Source organism: Strix aluco, chromosome 4, assembly GCF_031877795.1.
Source record: "Strix aluco isolate bStrAlu1 chromosome 4, bStrAlu1.hap1, whole genome shotgun sequence".
NCBI lineage: Eukaryota > Metazoa > Chordata > Aves > Strigiformes > Strigidae > Strix > Strix aluco.
Window position 1 is genome coordinate 90536426 of NC_133934.1, and position 16312 is coordinate 90552737.

The 16312-nt window shown below is 40.0% G+C and overlaps 1 protein-coding gene across 1 annotated transcript in view; it reads right to left on the bottom strand.

Annotated features, from left to right (window-relative positions):
- The window catches only part of SPTBN5 (spectrin beta, non-erythrocytic 5), a 100593-nt gene that overhangs the window by 58161 nt on the left and 26120 nt on the right, over positions 1-16312 (bottom strand). Inside the window, exons 22-33 of the mRNA XM_074824177.1 lie at positions 16141-16311; positions 15883-16047; positions 14901-15127; positions 14154-14340; positions 12533-12733; positions 11224-11340; positions 10447-10610; positions 8701-8833; positions 7725-7870; positions 6878-6992; positions 4441-4551; positions 3091-3270 (exon numbers count right to left, since the gene is read on the bottom strand). Coding sequence (XP_074680278.1) covers positions 3091-3270; positions 4441-4551; positions 6878-6992; positions 7725-7870; positions 8701-8833; positions 10447-10610; positions 11224-11340; positions 12533-12733; positions 14154-14340; positions 14901-15127; positions 15883-16047; positions 16141-16311 — 1917 coding nt within the window. The remainder of the gene's footprint in view (positions 1-3090; positions 3271-4440; positions 4552-6877; positions 6993-7724; positions 7871-8700; positions 8834-10446; positions 10611-11223; positions 11341-12532; positions 12734-14153; positions 14341-14900; positions 15128-15882; positions 16048-16140; position 16312) is intronic.

Here is a 16312-nt window from a genome sequence, read left to right on the forward strand (position 1 = left end):
GTACTAAAGATTATGTGGGATGATTAACTAAGTTTTGTTATAGTTTGTCTTTGGATTAGTTGATTCAATTCTGAGGTAGTAAACGGTCTTTTAGTTTTTAAGTGTATTTTAAAAAACTGTTGTGTACAGTAACCACTGATGGAAAATGCTTTTTCATGGCAGAGAAGGTGAATGGTTGCTGGCTTTTCTGCTGAAGGAAACTATGTAATGGAAATAGCTTCTTGTCTGTTCCATTTTACCCATGACTTTATCCCTATCATCAAAATTTTGTACAGATCAAAGCTGGCTTGTGAACCATCCAGCCAGGAAAAAATATTTTCAGAAAAGTACCACAAAATTGAAATTGGCCAGTTTGGCATCCTAGGAGTTTAGATTTTAAAGCCAAGATACTCTTCTCTTAAAGCCAGTGAACACAGCTACTAAATGGCTCTAAAGGGACCCAAGTAGTGCACATGTGTTGGTGTCATTGTGATTTGCAGAACTAATTCACACACAGCTGGATGTCACTGTAGACACTGACATTGCACTTGGCACTGCAAATGTCTAAGACTCCCTGAGATTTTAAGCTAAGTATTAGGAAAAAAATTCATAGGATATTTAATGCAATGGAACAAGTCAACAGCCAGTAAGAGGTTATTGGACTGCCACTGTCAGCAACATTTAAGGATAGACTAGGCATAAGTCTGCAGGAAACTCCTAAGCAGAGTCTGACAGAGACCATGCAGATCCTAGCACAAACTTCAGAATAAGAACCTCAGATCATTCAGAAATACTTTGAGTCTATGTCTAAATTCTTCTTCCTTGACAGTTTCTTGGAAGATTTGGAGCCCTCTGCTGTTACTGTGTGTTGTCAGTTAGGGCCATCTCTGTCCTAAAATCGTACTTGATAGGATGCAAGGAGATGTATTGTGCAGAATTCTCCTTTCATGAAAAGGCTGATTTGGTTTTGTTTCAATTCGAATCTGTGTACAATTTCATAATGAAAAAGCCCCGTGGACTGCATATGAACAATCTAATGAAGCAGGTACACTGAACAGCTGTGTAACACATTAAGTTTGTGGACATCTTGTCACAGCTGAAAGAGGAAAGGGAGCAAAGTTGCCTCTTTGTGCTCAGCAATTTTGGGGATGTTCTGCAGCAAAGCTGCTCTAACATACGCTAGAGCTGCTGAGATTGTTACATTCATTAGACGTGGCTGTATAACCCTGTCTTGTCCCATCTGGGCAGAAAGACAAGCTTACTGAATTTGTGGAACTAGCTCTTCACTTCTTCAAGAATTATTGTCAGGAAAGGAGGTGAAAATTGAGAGGATCAAGAATGCTTCTTGCCAGCAGACTGACATCAGAGAGACAGGGCATGCCTGAGGCATAATCCCATCTAGTCATGCCACTGAGAATACAGTCACCTGCCTTTGTTGTTTTGTTTTATGATGTTAAGAAAGCACTGTGTAGCCCTCTATTAAGCACTGTCAGATTCATATATTTTTAAGGTGTTCATTGCTTGTAAATTTACCAATGCAGATGAAAGGACAAACTGCCAGAATAAGAAATGGCCTATAGGTTTACCATTCAGATCACAGATTTCAGACAAAATTCAAACCAAAGGTATTTTGTATGGTTCCAGCAATAAAATGAAAAAAGCACCCCCACTAACATGACATTTTCTATCTGAAGTCAGTAACTAAATTTATGACATAAGTTGTGAAACAAATCAATAACAAAGTGAACTCTGAGTGACTATGTTTTAATGGATAAATCCATCAAGATCCATCTCCTGATGAAGATGTCCCCAGGCAGAATGCTTCAATAATCTATGTTAGACAAATACATACTAGAAAAAGTTTGCCTTGTTCTTACTATCATTCCTAGATACTGCCAGAAAGACAGTGGACAAATGAACCTTTCATCTACATTAGTAGTGTCACTCTAATTTTCCTTAAATCGTATTCTAATTCCTGTTATTTTCCCAACAACAGTTCTGCACAAGGTAATGGATTCTTAAGTTAAAAAAAACCAACCAAACCCTATAAAAACCAAAAGTGCCATAAACATTCTTAATCTCTAACTGTACAACATATTTGTGGATGAAATATGGCAGGGAATGCTGGTTTGAACTCTTTAAGAGACTTGGATTAGCCTAATGTGCAGAAGTCTCTCATGCTAACACAAAAGCATTATGTACATTCTGTTGTGGTCTTAATTCCAGCTCACAACCTTAAGAAATACTTGTGGAAAAGTTTTTTCCAGGTGAGCACACTCTGGATATTCTCTGCTTCCCAGCAAAGATAGAAACAGAATGTGAACTACCAGAGGTATCTTTAATTGACACTGAAGTTACACCTGGAACAACTTAAGAATACAAAAAACTGTAAAGGTATTCTAGAAATCTACATTAGCAACTTCCTCCATGATAAATGGGGGCACCCTTGCTGTTTTAGTACTTGCTACTGCAGTACTTGCAGCAATAATCTACTAAATTGTGGTGGTGTAGCTCAAGTAAGACTACTGACATTTGCAAAGTATTCTGTGGCAAATCATAGCTCAGGGACCTACTGAGTTCTTTGGAGACAGAGCTACTGTGCATTGCAGATGATGATATTATGCTGATATATGCATGTCACTGTGTTTAAGCAACTTGAGAGGTTACTGCAAAGACCAGTGAGTTGTATATGACACATTCCATGAAGTAAGTTAACAGAGGGTTATTGCATGCCCTGAGAGAGAGAGCGCAAACATTTATCCATTATAAATAGAAGTCTAACATCTATTTTTATCACTCTTACTCAGTGGGAATTGCAGAGTCTTTGGAAAGACTACTGCTACTCCTCTGAAGTGATGACAGCTTCTGATAACTATCAATTATCCCATACACAGCTGGATACCAGCTTTCCTTCCTACAGAAGGTAAAAGATCCTTATCCTCTAACATCTTTCTAAATAGCTACAAGCACTTAAATACTTGATTAATAACACAGATAGCACCTGCAGCCTTTTACATCAACCTCTGCAGCTTGGAAGTACACCTATGATACACACACGCTGAAGGCAGCTTTCCCCTGTGTACCAATGGACAGAAGACCGAAGGTGCTTACATGTGCCTGAAACTGGTAAAGCTTGTATGCTTGTTCCAGAAGTTTCTTGCGCAGTTCCACTTTAGACTTCAGAGCCTTCCAGTTCGTCACTATCGCCTGCTGCTTTGCTTTCAGCTTTTCCACCTGCTTCTTTGAGCAACGGGTCAGCACACGATCTGCAGAGTGGATCAGCTCCTGCAGCTATACACAGGGACAGAAGAGGAGGGTAGGAAAGAGAGTCATAGAGATCCAGCTAATACCAGAAAAGTTATGATAACGGCTATGTTAATTGTACATGAAACTACAATTTGAGCAACATTTTCTGACCTAACTTTACTCAAGCTAAACAAAAGCTTCCCTCATTTCAGTTCTATGGAATAACAGTGACATCCAGTGTTTGCTAAGGCTCATCACAACAGTGTTTTTTTCAAATAGGCAGGCAGATTTTGCTTCTCCTTTTTACTATACCATTTATTACACGAGTAAGGCAAGTAATACCCAACCATACCTTGTTTTCTACAGTGACCATATAGATTAACTGTGACTTCATTCTCTTCATGCATATCTCATACTTTAAAAGTAAAAAGCAGATGGTGGGATCAATTCTAGTGTTATCTGCCACAAGGCCAAGATATGAGGCCACTGATAAGTGATATTGGGATAACTACTTCAGTAATCTCAGTATAATGCATGCTGTGTTAACTATATCATTCCATTTACTAAACAAAGGGATGAAAAGAAAACTCATACTAGTTTTATTGGTCTAGTTGAAGCTAAGCAAGTCTCCTATACACAAGGAAGCTTTCTAAACAACAGCTGTTCTCATGAGCTGAAACTTTTCACAAGTTTGTATAATGAGCCCTATAATTGTTTCTCACAGTCCAATTCCTATCCCTTTAAACTTGTTGAAAATTCCAGACTGCTTCTTCATCCTTCCTTCTACAATTCTCTGTAGATAATACATGCATTTTATGTTCATTGAATAAACAGTTTCTCTGCACATAGAACAGATTCTGGATTTTTCCTTGTAATCACCTGGACACTTTGAAGAAGGCAGTAAACACATCATAAAGGCTGGCATAATTGTACATTTCAAACAGTGATCAAAAATATCCCTATGAATCACTTCAATAGTCAGCGTTTATTATAATATGTCCCCTATCTGTAAGGTTTAAAATGACCCACTTTATCATTGCCATCAAACCTTGAACATATTAAAAAAAGCAGAAGACTAAGGAAGATCCTTGAAGATTTCCAGGCTCTCAGAGAGAGCCTGTAACAATTTTGTTTAAAATACCAGATTATTACTATGATTGTCTTGGAAACTTGAATGTTGGCTACACATTAAAGACCACAAATTGCTTTCATTACCTGCTGCTCATTCCCAGAGAGCTCATGCTCCAGGGCCACATGGTTCCGGAGTTGAGTTTGCACACCTCTCATGTCCTTAGCAACATCATCTGGAATACTTTTGGACTTCTCCTAGAAGAAGGAAATCAAAGAAAGCTTTGTTACTTTCTACTTCCAAGCAAAACACACTACAAGCCATCTTTAGTCATTTTGTGTAGTGCAACTCATACTGCGCAGTTAAGGACATTCTGGGTTACTCAACTATGATAGGTAAAAGGAAGTCAGAAAACTCTGTCCTAGTAACTCACTTGTAAGTATCTAACTGATTAAGCTACCTAACTGGACTGTGAGAGATGAAGGTTCAAGTCTTTCCTTGATCAGACAATGCAGGAGAATGTCTTACAGACTTTGAGTTTGGAATCAGTCTGGAATAGCTACTGCAGTGAAACACAGTGAATTCTTAAAGTAGCATTAACAACCAGTTTCAGGCTATTCTTTGGGATACAGGTGGTCTATCTGTGAACCATCTTTAGATAAAAATTTAATTACACATTGTCCTGGTTTAACCAGGATAGGGTTAAGTTTCCCCAGCAGTGGGGGGGGGAGCTCTAGCCGGGTTATTCAGATACCATGCGGATGTCACATCCTGGCAGGTCACATTTTTCCTGGCGCGGAGCGCGGTGCACTCGTGGTTCTGTACATCGTGCTTCAAACTGCTGTATTTGGTAGCTATTTTGCTCTGTTCATTGCTATCACTATTACTGTTATTGTTATTGTTGTTGTTGGTTGTGTTGCTATTGCATTGTTGTATTAAACCTTTCCTTATTTCAGTCTTGGGGCTTTGTATTTCACTCCCTTTATGGGAGAGGGGCAGCGGCGGCGTGGTCTCAGACCCCGGCAGGGGCTAAACCATCACACACATATTCAGGAAAGAGGAGTTAAAAATGGCATACGTGCAAAGGAAGATTACTGTAAAGATGAGAGAAACAGAGAAACCATAACATAAAAGGAGACAAATGTTTATTTTGCTCAACAAAGGTTCTGAAGGCATTTAGTTACTACACAGACATGTACTGTGAACACAGCAAGCAAAAAGAAAAGGTATTTCAGCTGGAGGACAACACTGTTGCTAGAGTAAAATGATGAGAAACTTGCTCCAGGTCAGTTTAGGTGAAAATTAGAAGAATATTTCTAACCATTGGAGAAGCGCATTTTTGTAACAGATACACAGGCTGTTTTGGGGTACCAACAGCACATCTTGGTAAGGCACTGTAAAAGGAGATGCACATTGTAGTTGCCTATGACATGGCGGCACTGGAGTTGGTGACTTAAGGAAGATCTTCTAGTACTATGTTCCTACGAGAAATGGCTTTCCTTGGTAGACATCTGACCAGGGTACACAGGAAGGGATGAGCAAGATGACTGAATTGCTCTCCAACTCAGCAGTGAAGCTTATTAACAAGATGAGATGCAAGAAGTGTGTATCGGTTGCCTGGGCCAAACTCAACGCGGGGATAAACCAACAGCTGGTCTGTGAAGTGTTTCTGAACTATAACTTGTCACTGCCATGGAATTAACTACTTCATCATTGAAGTTAAATATGCACCAGGTTCTGAAAACCCCAGCTGGTATACAGTAAAATATTATGATGTTTGATTTTCCATTCACAACACGGAAAGAAAACAGGAATAACAGTTGAATAAGGGAGCTTCTGCCGGCACAGGCAAGTAGAGAGTCTACCACATGTAACCTAACAAAGCTCTGTTGGATCGCTGCCTCCTGTACACATCTGCATTAGGGAAACCACACCTCTCAATAAAGCAAGGATGTGGTTTCTCTGTGAAATTCTTCAGGACGCTCAGATAAAACAGAAGTCTGAGGATTTTCATTCTGTTTTCACACTGGGACTGTTTGAAATTATTGCCAGTACTGGGCACTGAAATGAGAGGAAAAGATTTTTGGCCCAGCTTTTTGCATCAGGTCACATGATTGCCTGAAAAACTAGGCTAATGGTCACTGTAATCCAGACAAATGCCTTTTTCACAAGACGGTTCTTTTTTCAGCACATAAAGCTACAGTGGTGTACAAAGAACTACCACAGTGAGGCAGTATACAGTTTCTTAGTCAGGCCTGATGACTGCAAACAACATTACCATTTGCATTGCACTGTGACACAATTTAGTTCAGGTCCTGGTATTCTTGGCTTACCCCACAGATCAGCAACACTAGCTGCACCTGGTTTCACCAGTGGTTTCCATAAGGTGACCAGTCAGGTGTCTAAGGATTTCCCAGGATTTTTTTTTTTTTTTTTAAACACTTTGAGTAATCACACAGGTTTCTTACCGAGATTTTTTTTTTTTAGAAGTCATCAGTAAGCACGCTGAGAATTGTAAGAATACTCCACAAATTAAGCTGAAATGAAGTTCTCATTATATGAGACTTTCCCATTATTTTTTACCTCAATATGGGCCAGAGCATCTGTCAGATCTTGATAACACTTGTGAATCGCCTCAGCATCTCTCAGCCGCTCACCTCGTAATCTGGTAATTTCCAACAGCTCCTCCCAGGAGTTCCTACAAGGGAGGATGACAAAAAGAACCATGTAAAACATTCAAACTAGTAGTAAGGGAGATTAACAGTGTGAAGAAAGACTGAAAACAAGACCTCCTCTTTGTTTTTCATTCCTGCCATTAAATTCTGTTAGAGTAATTCTTTGAGGGGCAGCACGTCTCTCACCCTACTCTGTCCATGTCCTTCTGTCTGCTCCAGGCACTTAAATAGATGGTCCTATATAAGGGTGTCCCTCTCCAATATGCTTTTCAGAGTTTATATGCAGAACTTGGAGGACTGAGTCAGACCCTATTATTCCTTCATGCTTCTCTTCTGGGCCAATTTGGACCAAAGTTAGACATAAGAAGCTCAGAACGTATTAACATTGATCTGCAGAGCAGTCATGAGATTCAAACTGGAAAATCAGAAGCAATAAAGAAGCAACTAAGCTCCTAGCCTTCCAGTTAGGTGATCCTGTTTCAAAGGGCAAAGGAAGTTCACTCCTCCCTTACTTGTAAAGCACCTCTGATGCAATTTACAAGAAGCCAAATCAGCCAGCAGATAATGTCTGCATTATAGTAGTCTATTTTTAAATGAGGCATGGTAGCAGCTCTGTATCAGTGAGAAAACCACGTATTTTGCAGTTGGAGGACTGGGAGGACATGTCTTATCCTTTTCTAATTCCTTCTCACTTCCTCCTTCTTGAGTGTGAATTGAAAGAACAAAGCATTATAGAGCTAACACAAGTCTCCTACCTTAGTTCTTTCTGCTTCTGCCGAATTTCCCGGGACTCAGAATGCCCACAGTTCAGCAGGTTGTCTGCCAGCTGCTGGCAAGCCACAACTCTTTTCCCAGCTGCTTCCAAATGGTGTTGGAACGTGTCATATTTGGCACAAAGTTGCTTTTGAAGGAAAAACAACAAGAACAAAGAGGCATTTTGAGTGCTCTCTTTTCCCAAACATACCTGCTCAGCTATCAGAGCACAGCCAAACGACAGGTAATAATCTGATCATATTTGGAGATGGAGAAACTGCAGAAAATGACTGGATTTTACCTCCAAAGACCATGAGGAGCTACAAACTATTAGGAAAACATGAGGTTTGTGATGTAGATGGGAGTCAGAAACAGTGTTACCAGGGATAGAAAGAAACATTCAAAGTGCAATGAATTTCAATTATTAAATTATATGTTTTCACTTCATGAATGCAAACGTGTATTCAGTACTACAACTGAATAATGTAGTCCAATTTTAAAATTTAGGACACAAGTTATTTTGAAGCAAATTATAAAAATGAGGATTCTGAATAGCTATTGATTTCTAACAGGCTGACAATAGATTAGTTTCTGTGTCATGTGAAGAGGTATAGCTGTGGATGTCCATACATCAGCGTTTGTGATTAAAAAATCCTTAATGGACGCCACCCTGAAATATCTGGTTATTAAAAATAGAAAGGAGTTGCTCTCTGAAGGCACAGACGTTTTAGCATGCAGTTGTTCCACACAGCTCAGCCCCCACGGTAACAGGATGTAAGTGTTAGGCAATGCTGCCTGCCTGTCATAATGAGTCAATCCTTCCCACCCACTCTTCACCCTTTTCTCTTCCTGTCTCCCAGTTATTTATACTTATTTCTTACTCTGTCTTGTAAGTTTTCAAGGATAACCTTAGAATCTTTTTACAGTCTCACTGCATATGGTTTGGTTGATTTTCAATTTGTTACTCAAAAAACTCACCAAGATGTGTTCATAATCATTTCCAAAGTCTTCAGAGCTGGCCATTTGTTTCTGCTGAGTGATCCAGTCTTGCAGATCTTCATATTCTCGTAGAAATTCATGCAAGACAAGAGTCTCATCCAGCTTCTTCCCTCTGTTGGGGGAAGGAGAAAAAGACAATAGAATTAGACCAAGGGAGTATAAGAAGAGGGCAATCAGTAACTTTCTTCCTATTAATCCCCAAAACTTCTCACCATCAAGAATCATTCTCTTTATGAAAGAGTTGACTTTCTCAAGATTGGAAATTACATTTATAGGATGACAGCTGTCAGCCAGGTCAGACTCATTGGCTGAGTTTCCCAGAAAAGCACTGTGCCTAGCTGAGCTCTCTTTGGGGGTTTTTTTGTTTGTTGTTTTTTTGGTTTTTGGTTTTGTTTTTCCCATGAGAATACCCTTCATTTTTTTCCAGATCTGTCTTTCTAAAGATAATTATAGTACTTATGAAAATGAGAAGGGAATCTTTCTAACTGAGAATGGTGCACCAGGAAGGCAAGTACTATGAAAGTCATTTTAAGCAATTCTGTTCATATTGCCTGTTCAGCAAAACTGCTATAACCTGCTGCGTATTTCTGATCATCTAGAGTATCTTATAATACAGCCTGACATGTCACAGGCCTTCCACAGTGAACAAAATATCAATTTTCCAACTGCTAACACTGCCTGCCCATTGTGCAAATATTCCAGGAAAGATGAACCTGGCTTCCCTGTCTGAATCACAAATGCTCATCACAAGATACATAGCCTGCTGAGAAAGTCCAGCCCGCCAAGGAGAATGCAGATCAGAGGTACAAAGCAGAGAACCAATAAGGCACTGTGACCCAGGTTAACGTTAAGCTTGAATGAACATAAAACATTTCTGTGGTCAACCACGCAAGCATTTTGATATCTCCAGATTGAACATTTCTTTTTTTGAACTTTTCATTCACAAGATTTTCTATTGATACTTTTACTTTTTAACTGTAAACAAGAATAAAAACCAAAAGGTAAAATCAGCATTTCCTCTAGGCTTAATTATTCTAGTATTCAGACTCATTTATTTGTTATTCCACTTGCAGAGCCCCATTCTTTTTTTGAGTGAAATTTTTGTGGAGGAAAAACCTAAACTGTTCAGATAATTGTTCCTTCCTGACAAGAAACCAGAAGTATTTAACAACCCTGTGTACAAGCAGACTGTCCTGTTGTAAACATCTTACTGTAACAATACCAGAAAGGAAGTGAAATGAAAAGTAAATGACTCATTCAAGAACAAAACCTTTCCTATACTAGCACAGCTACCCCAAGTAACGGTAAGTGTAACTGTAATTGTCTCCCCTCTGCTGTGTAATGAATTAAGTAATTTTCAAGCAACATTCAGGAAACCTTTTAAAAACACTTTTTTTCCTTTTGATAGCAGATTCCAAATACCACAAAGGCAAGTCAGAATCTGGCATCCCAAGTCACTTTACAGGAGGATGATGAAGGGTAAAGAGGAAATTTGGGGGCTTCAAATCCTTAATATGTAGCAAAACTCCCTGAATAAAATGTAGACTTTTTGCTTAGTAATAATGCATAGGTGCACAGAATTCTAATATAGCAACAAGCAATTTCCTAAATATAATTGATAATTGATATGATCTAAATTCCTGTGAGGTAACTGAAGATATCCTTTATTGACTTCACTGGGCTTTGAATCAGACCTAGGATCCAAGGGGCAGTTCTAGTTTATACCTTGCTGCTGCTAGTTCTTGCAACTCCTGGAGTCTTGAATGAACTTGTTCCTTTGGTGCATCAACCTCCACATACTGGATGGAGCCCATAAGAGGAAGAGTTTGGGCACTTTCACTCAGTTCTTTCATAAAATTTTGGTAAATGGCAATCTCATGCTCCAGTGTCTGGCAGAGAAAAGAAAGGATTGAGAGCCAGTTGTCCAAGATATCCACTGTTTGAACTTTTGAACCAGCCTATGGTGTAGTCATTGAGACATTAAAAGAGGAGAAAAACTTCCTGGAAGCACGTGACATTTTCAATCAGTTTTAGAAAATTTTCTAGCAACATTTTTTTTGAAAAAAAAGTGTACATAAATTCAAACATAATAGGTGAATAAAGACAATTAAAAATTCCTGATGCATTGTTAGGCAGAAAAAAGTATTCCTGAAATAATACTCTATCTATATATTTGATTCTAGGAAAAAAAGTAAATAAGCCTTCTTCATATATTTGTTGAGACTGAAAAGCCGATATGAGATCATAGTCAGTTTTGGCCTCAGAAAAATAAGATGAGATCATTCACCATTCTCCTTTTTTCCCCAAACTACGTTTTTTCCAACCATATTAGTAAGATGCATTGATCTCTTCTATCAGTCCCTTCACATGTAGACATACATCAACATGAAATATCTTGTAGATGACTGGACACTGAAGTACTTAAGTACCAATGAGAAAATTTTACAGCTGCAAACAGACCAGAAGATCAGGCCAGCATATGGAATTCAAGCAGACAAATACCTTATGTTTCTTGAGGAGTTTCAGTGTTCCATCTTCATCCTTACCATAGTCCTTGCTTGTCACAAGTGGACGTTTTTCTGCTATCCAAGCCTCCAGGTCTGAAGTATTCATTAAAAACTGTCAGTTAAAGAGAAAGCAAATTAGTTTCTACCTCAACTTTCAAAGTACTCATGTCATTTTTTTGACTTAATACATTCTAAATGGAGGGTGCACCATAAGATTTACTGTGATGTTTTATTAAATAACAAATAAAGAATATTTAATCCCAAGAACCACTATTCCACACTGCTGTTCTGTCAAATCATATGAAAGTGAAGGAGGCCACAGATGGAAGACTTCAGTGCAGGATAACTATGGTCTTCTCCAGGCATCAAAGCTCTGTCAATAAGTTTCAAGTTGTCTTACTTTTCTTTCTTCACATCCACTATCCTTACTTGACTTCTTTTACCTTATTCACCAAGGGCAGGGGCTAACTGTATAATATCAATGTGATATTTCTCCTTCCCCTTCCTGAGAAGTTCAAATCACCTATAAAAATCAGGCTTCATAAAGAGTATAGTATGGAGAGCTGTTTCTATAGATGGAGGAAATAAATCCAGATGATGAAATACCCCAGAGAGCATACTTTAGGTGGGCCTGTGAGCTCTGTGCAAATACTGTTTCTGTCTACAAAACTGCATGTGTTATCTGAATAACTGCACTCCTACATGACACATTGATGATAGAAAATTTGGATTATTGAGATAAATATTTGCATGCCTTTTTTTTTTTTTTTTATAAACAGGCTAAACATAAACATCCAGTATCCTGTTGAAAATAATAGGGCCAAAAGTCCTAGCTCGCTCCGAGAGTGAAAGTGTTATCAGTTTCTCAGTGTCATTTTGCTGCCTGAAACATTGTTGCCTGGAACAGGCAAAAATTGGATGGCACAAGAGATCCCTTCTTTTCTGATTTCCTTGTCATAATTCTCCAGTATGAAGGGCCAGTTCAGGATCCATCGCATTACTGCAGTCAAAGTCTGAGGCTGTACAAAGATAGTGAGAAAGGAGCTACTACTAGGAGAAATGTGTGTTCTACACACAACCACAAGGGATGGGTAGAGAGTCCAAGGCAAACCTCTAGAGCATCAGCTCTAGACTGGGGGCTGTGTTCAGCTACACAACCCAGCCCTCCATTCCTATGAGTCTGGCTTCAAGCAACTGAAGTGAATACCAGTCCCAGCAAAGCTGTTTTGTTATTCAGTTTAAAACTTTGGTCCTCTTGTTTGTCTGAAGAAGCTACTGTGTAAGCACTTTGCTGCAACTTGTACCTCCTGGAAGCCAACTGAGTGCTGCAGCTGCTTCATCCTTTCCTCACAGGCCTTCTCCAAGCCCTGCCAGGCAGTCACAAGCTCCTGGCATTTCCCACTTATTTTCTGAGATGATGGGTGCTGGACTACAACCATTGTCTTTCCTTTATCCAGGACCCGCTGGACTTGTTGTTTGTGGGCATTCACTTCTGCCTGCAGTTCCTGGGAATGAGATAAAAGGAAAAACAAGAATAAAGGAAGGGTAAATAAAGGAAGGGTATGTGAGGACAAAGAAATTCCATGTGCTCCTAGTTCTAAGTGAAACTAGCAGCTGTTGACAGTGGGCAGAGTATAGCCAGTGGACACAAGGACTGTCTGTTTCTAGAACATCTGCAGCGTCAGCCACCGGTCCCAGCCCTGCTTGCATAATGCTCTGCTCTTGTGCAGCCATTGAGGGAGGAGGTAAGAGTCTGTAAGGGGGCAGCAGACATCCCTTAACTTCCCTACACCCTCAGCACTACTCACCAAAGTCCTCAGCCTGGTGCTCTGGCCTGGTTCTACCCCTTCTTCTTACCATGTACCTGCCCCTTCCCCTGGCCAGTAGCCAGGGAGGTTTGGGAGATGGAGGAGGACAAGAGATAAGACACAAAGCTGGGGGATTCAGAAAAGAGTGTTGAGCTTCTGGTGGGAAAATAAAATATTCCAGAAGGTGAATGGACTGGAGAATAATGAGAAGAGGGGCAGTACTGACAGAATTGTCAATAGTAGCATAAAAATCATTATATTCCTGCTCCATAAAGCCTCCTCGCTGGTCTTACAACCTTTCTCATGGAACTTGCAATCCAGGTGCTGCAAAATCCAGTGTTGCCTGTGGTGCAGGGCAGCTCTGAGGCACCCCTCTGGCTGGAGGAACTGCTACAAGGAATCAAACTCTCCAGAAATCAGTGTTAATTTGTCTTCATAAATATGTTGACTGTGGCTTGTTCAAAGCATTTTACAAGAAGTACAGAACTAAAATAGACATTAAATGGCTGTTATATGCTGTCTTAGAGAATCTAGTGTGCACATAGCTCAAGACTGCATGTATAATAAAGCAGTAAGCGTAGAACTAAAATAGGATGAGCATATAACAGTCAAAATATTCAATGCAGATCAACCCACAAAGCAAAAACCTGATTTCTTCTATTTAGTGTCAGGTACACTAGCTTTTTATGCACTTTTAATGAGAAAAGCTACGTAATTTCTCTGAATAATACTGCAAAACATAACAAATTTTGCAGTTCCCACAGGAATTTCATGTTTTCTCTGAAAATCATCACCACATTCCTGACTTGTCTCAATCCACTGGAATCATTTTAGCTGGGCTAGTGCTGGAATCAGTGAATGTACTAATTGAAAGTGTGGCAATACATTTTGCTTGCAACAGCCTTCCTGAAGGTAAAGGAGAACTGTGCAGGTGCTGGTTTGCAGGCTGAGGTGAAATGCAGTATGCCAACATCATAGAATTATAGAAACATAGAATGGTTTGGGTTGGAAGGGACCTTAAAGATCATCTAGTTCCAATTCCCCTGCCATGGGCAGGGTCACCTTTCACTAGATCAGGTTGCTATAATGCTATAATACACTTGATTAAATGAGTTACCTTGTGTTTTTGCAACAGGCTTTGAGCCACATCCAAGGACTTCCCACATTTGGTGGAATGGGCAATAGGCAATCGCTCATTAATCCAGTTCAGTTCCATGTCATGATAATGGTAGAACTCATAGAGATCCACTGCAGCTTCCAGCAGCTTCCGCCTCTCATCAAGAGGTGCTTGCAAAGACTCAAACCTAGGGGTCATCCATTAAGCATATGTTAAAACAAAGCTTTATCCTGACTCTGCTAAGGGAATTAGGTCATGACACCACTGTGAAGATTAGAAACCACTTGACACTTCTTTGCAATTAAATTTCAACCGTTACATACAAGAATCCCTCTCCAGAAGGTTACTTTTGGCAAGTAGACTTATATGATAACATTAAATGTAAGCAGATGAAAAGTGATTTACACTTTTTTAGTCCCAGGCTTGTCTTGTGAAGTTTTAAGGAACTAGTCACTACTGAATGCTGGATCACTGCCCCTCTTAGAAAGCAGTGGATGACCCGTGGATAAGCAAAGGACTAAAGGAGGAGTGCAGCAGGCAAGGAACAAGGTCCAGTAATAAAGGTTGAGGTGGGTCAACAGGCAGCTGTGTAGGTGCAGATGAAAGCACAGTTGTGGTACAACTGGGAGGACAGATCATCCCTGAATATGGGTTAAACCTAATCAACCAAAAGACATTTTCTAGAAGGTAGAACAAAAAATGCTATTTGTCACTAGGGGTGGAGACAAAAAGAGACTGACACCTCACCTTTTTAGATATTTCTGTGTTTCATCCAGAATCCTCTGGGAGTCAAAGTGGTTGGTGGCCATTTTCCTCGCATGAGATACAATAGAGTTCATTTTCTCTGCCAGCTCACGTGTCTCATTTTCTAGCTGTCTGTGCTGCTTCAGTAGATCACGGCTGGAGCGCAAATCATGGCCTGTCTCAGATTCCTGAAGAACTTTCTCAATTTTCTCTATCTTCTTTTTGGCATCCTGCCAGGAAAAGATTATGGCACACTTGTACTGACCTTTTAACAACATTTGCATTCACTCAGCCCCTCCCATGACAGCTCCCTGGACACAATTTTTAAATCCGTATGTCCTTTTCTGGTAATGATGGCCAGGTCTCTCTAAAGGCATCTCCTGGGAATATTTTGGGTTTTTGCATGCTCTTTTGGAGTACTCTTCTCTCAGAGACACTAAAGCACATCATTCAAAGCAGTCTCTTTGAACTAGCTTCAGTGACAGAATATAAACCAACCAAACAATCTTCAAAAGCTTGATATTGTAGCTACAACACAACAGCAGTTTCATGACATACTGGTACTGAAACAGCTTCACAGCACATTGTTCCTCTCACACAGTTTGCCCGGATGACAATGTACTTAATAGTGCCATGCCTCCAACCCCCAAACTGACTCCAAGCGAGCAGTTACGTTTGCACAGCATTGACCCATGCAGAGAATTTTGATTTCTCAGTACAGGATGGCCTTATAGACGCAGTGCTGAGCCCAAGTTCAACAGCTTTGTGTCTTGGTGCTGTGCTGGTACTCTTATCTTGCTCATAGCTTTGGAGTGAACTGGGTCAGCATTATATTGGGTTTTCTCTCTTGAGACTGTAGACAAAACAAACACCTTAAAATACACTTTTATCTGGATGGTATTCTGTTCTTTTCTGCAAGGACCACACAATAGAGGAGCCAGGCTCCCAGGCCATTCCTCCCCTCTGTTTGCCATCACCTCCTGACCTGGAGCAGTTCCATGAGCTGTTCTTGCTGCCCAGCTTGTCTCAGCTTGTCACCTCGCTCTATCATCTTGCCATACAATTCCTTCCACTTCCTTTGAAGCTCTGACATCTTTTCCCGGATAGAAACTGCAGCATAATGGTTATCTTGAATGAGTTGATTTCCTTTCTGAAGAAAGACATCACATCATTTTTTTTGAGCAGATCAGCATCTATGAAGTTTGGGACAAGATGGAAAACTTAGCTCCAAAACTGCCTTCACCTTTATCAGTGTTGCAAAGTGCTCCTCATTAGCCATCATTTCCTTCTCAGCAGCCTCATGCCACTTCAGTTTGCGTAGAACATTTGTTGGATCACGATAGGATTCATCTGATGCAATCTTGTACTTTTCCTCCATCCATATCAAAAGCTCAGCAGCATCACGATTAAACTCC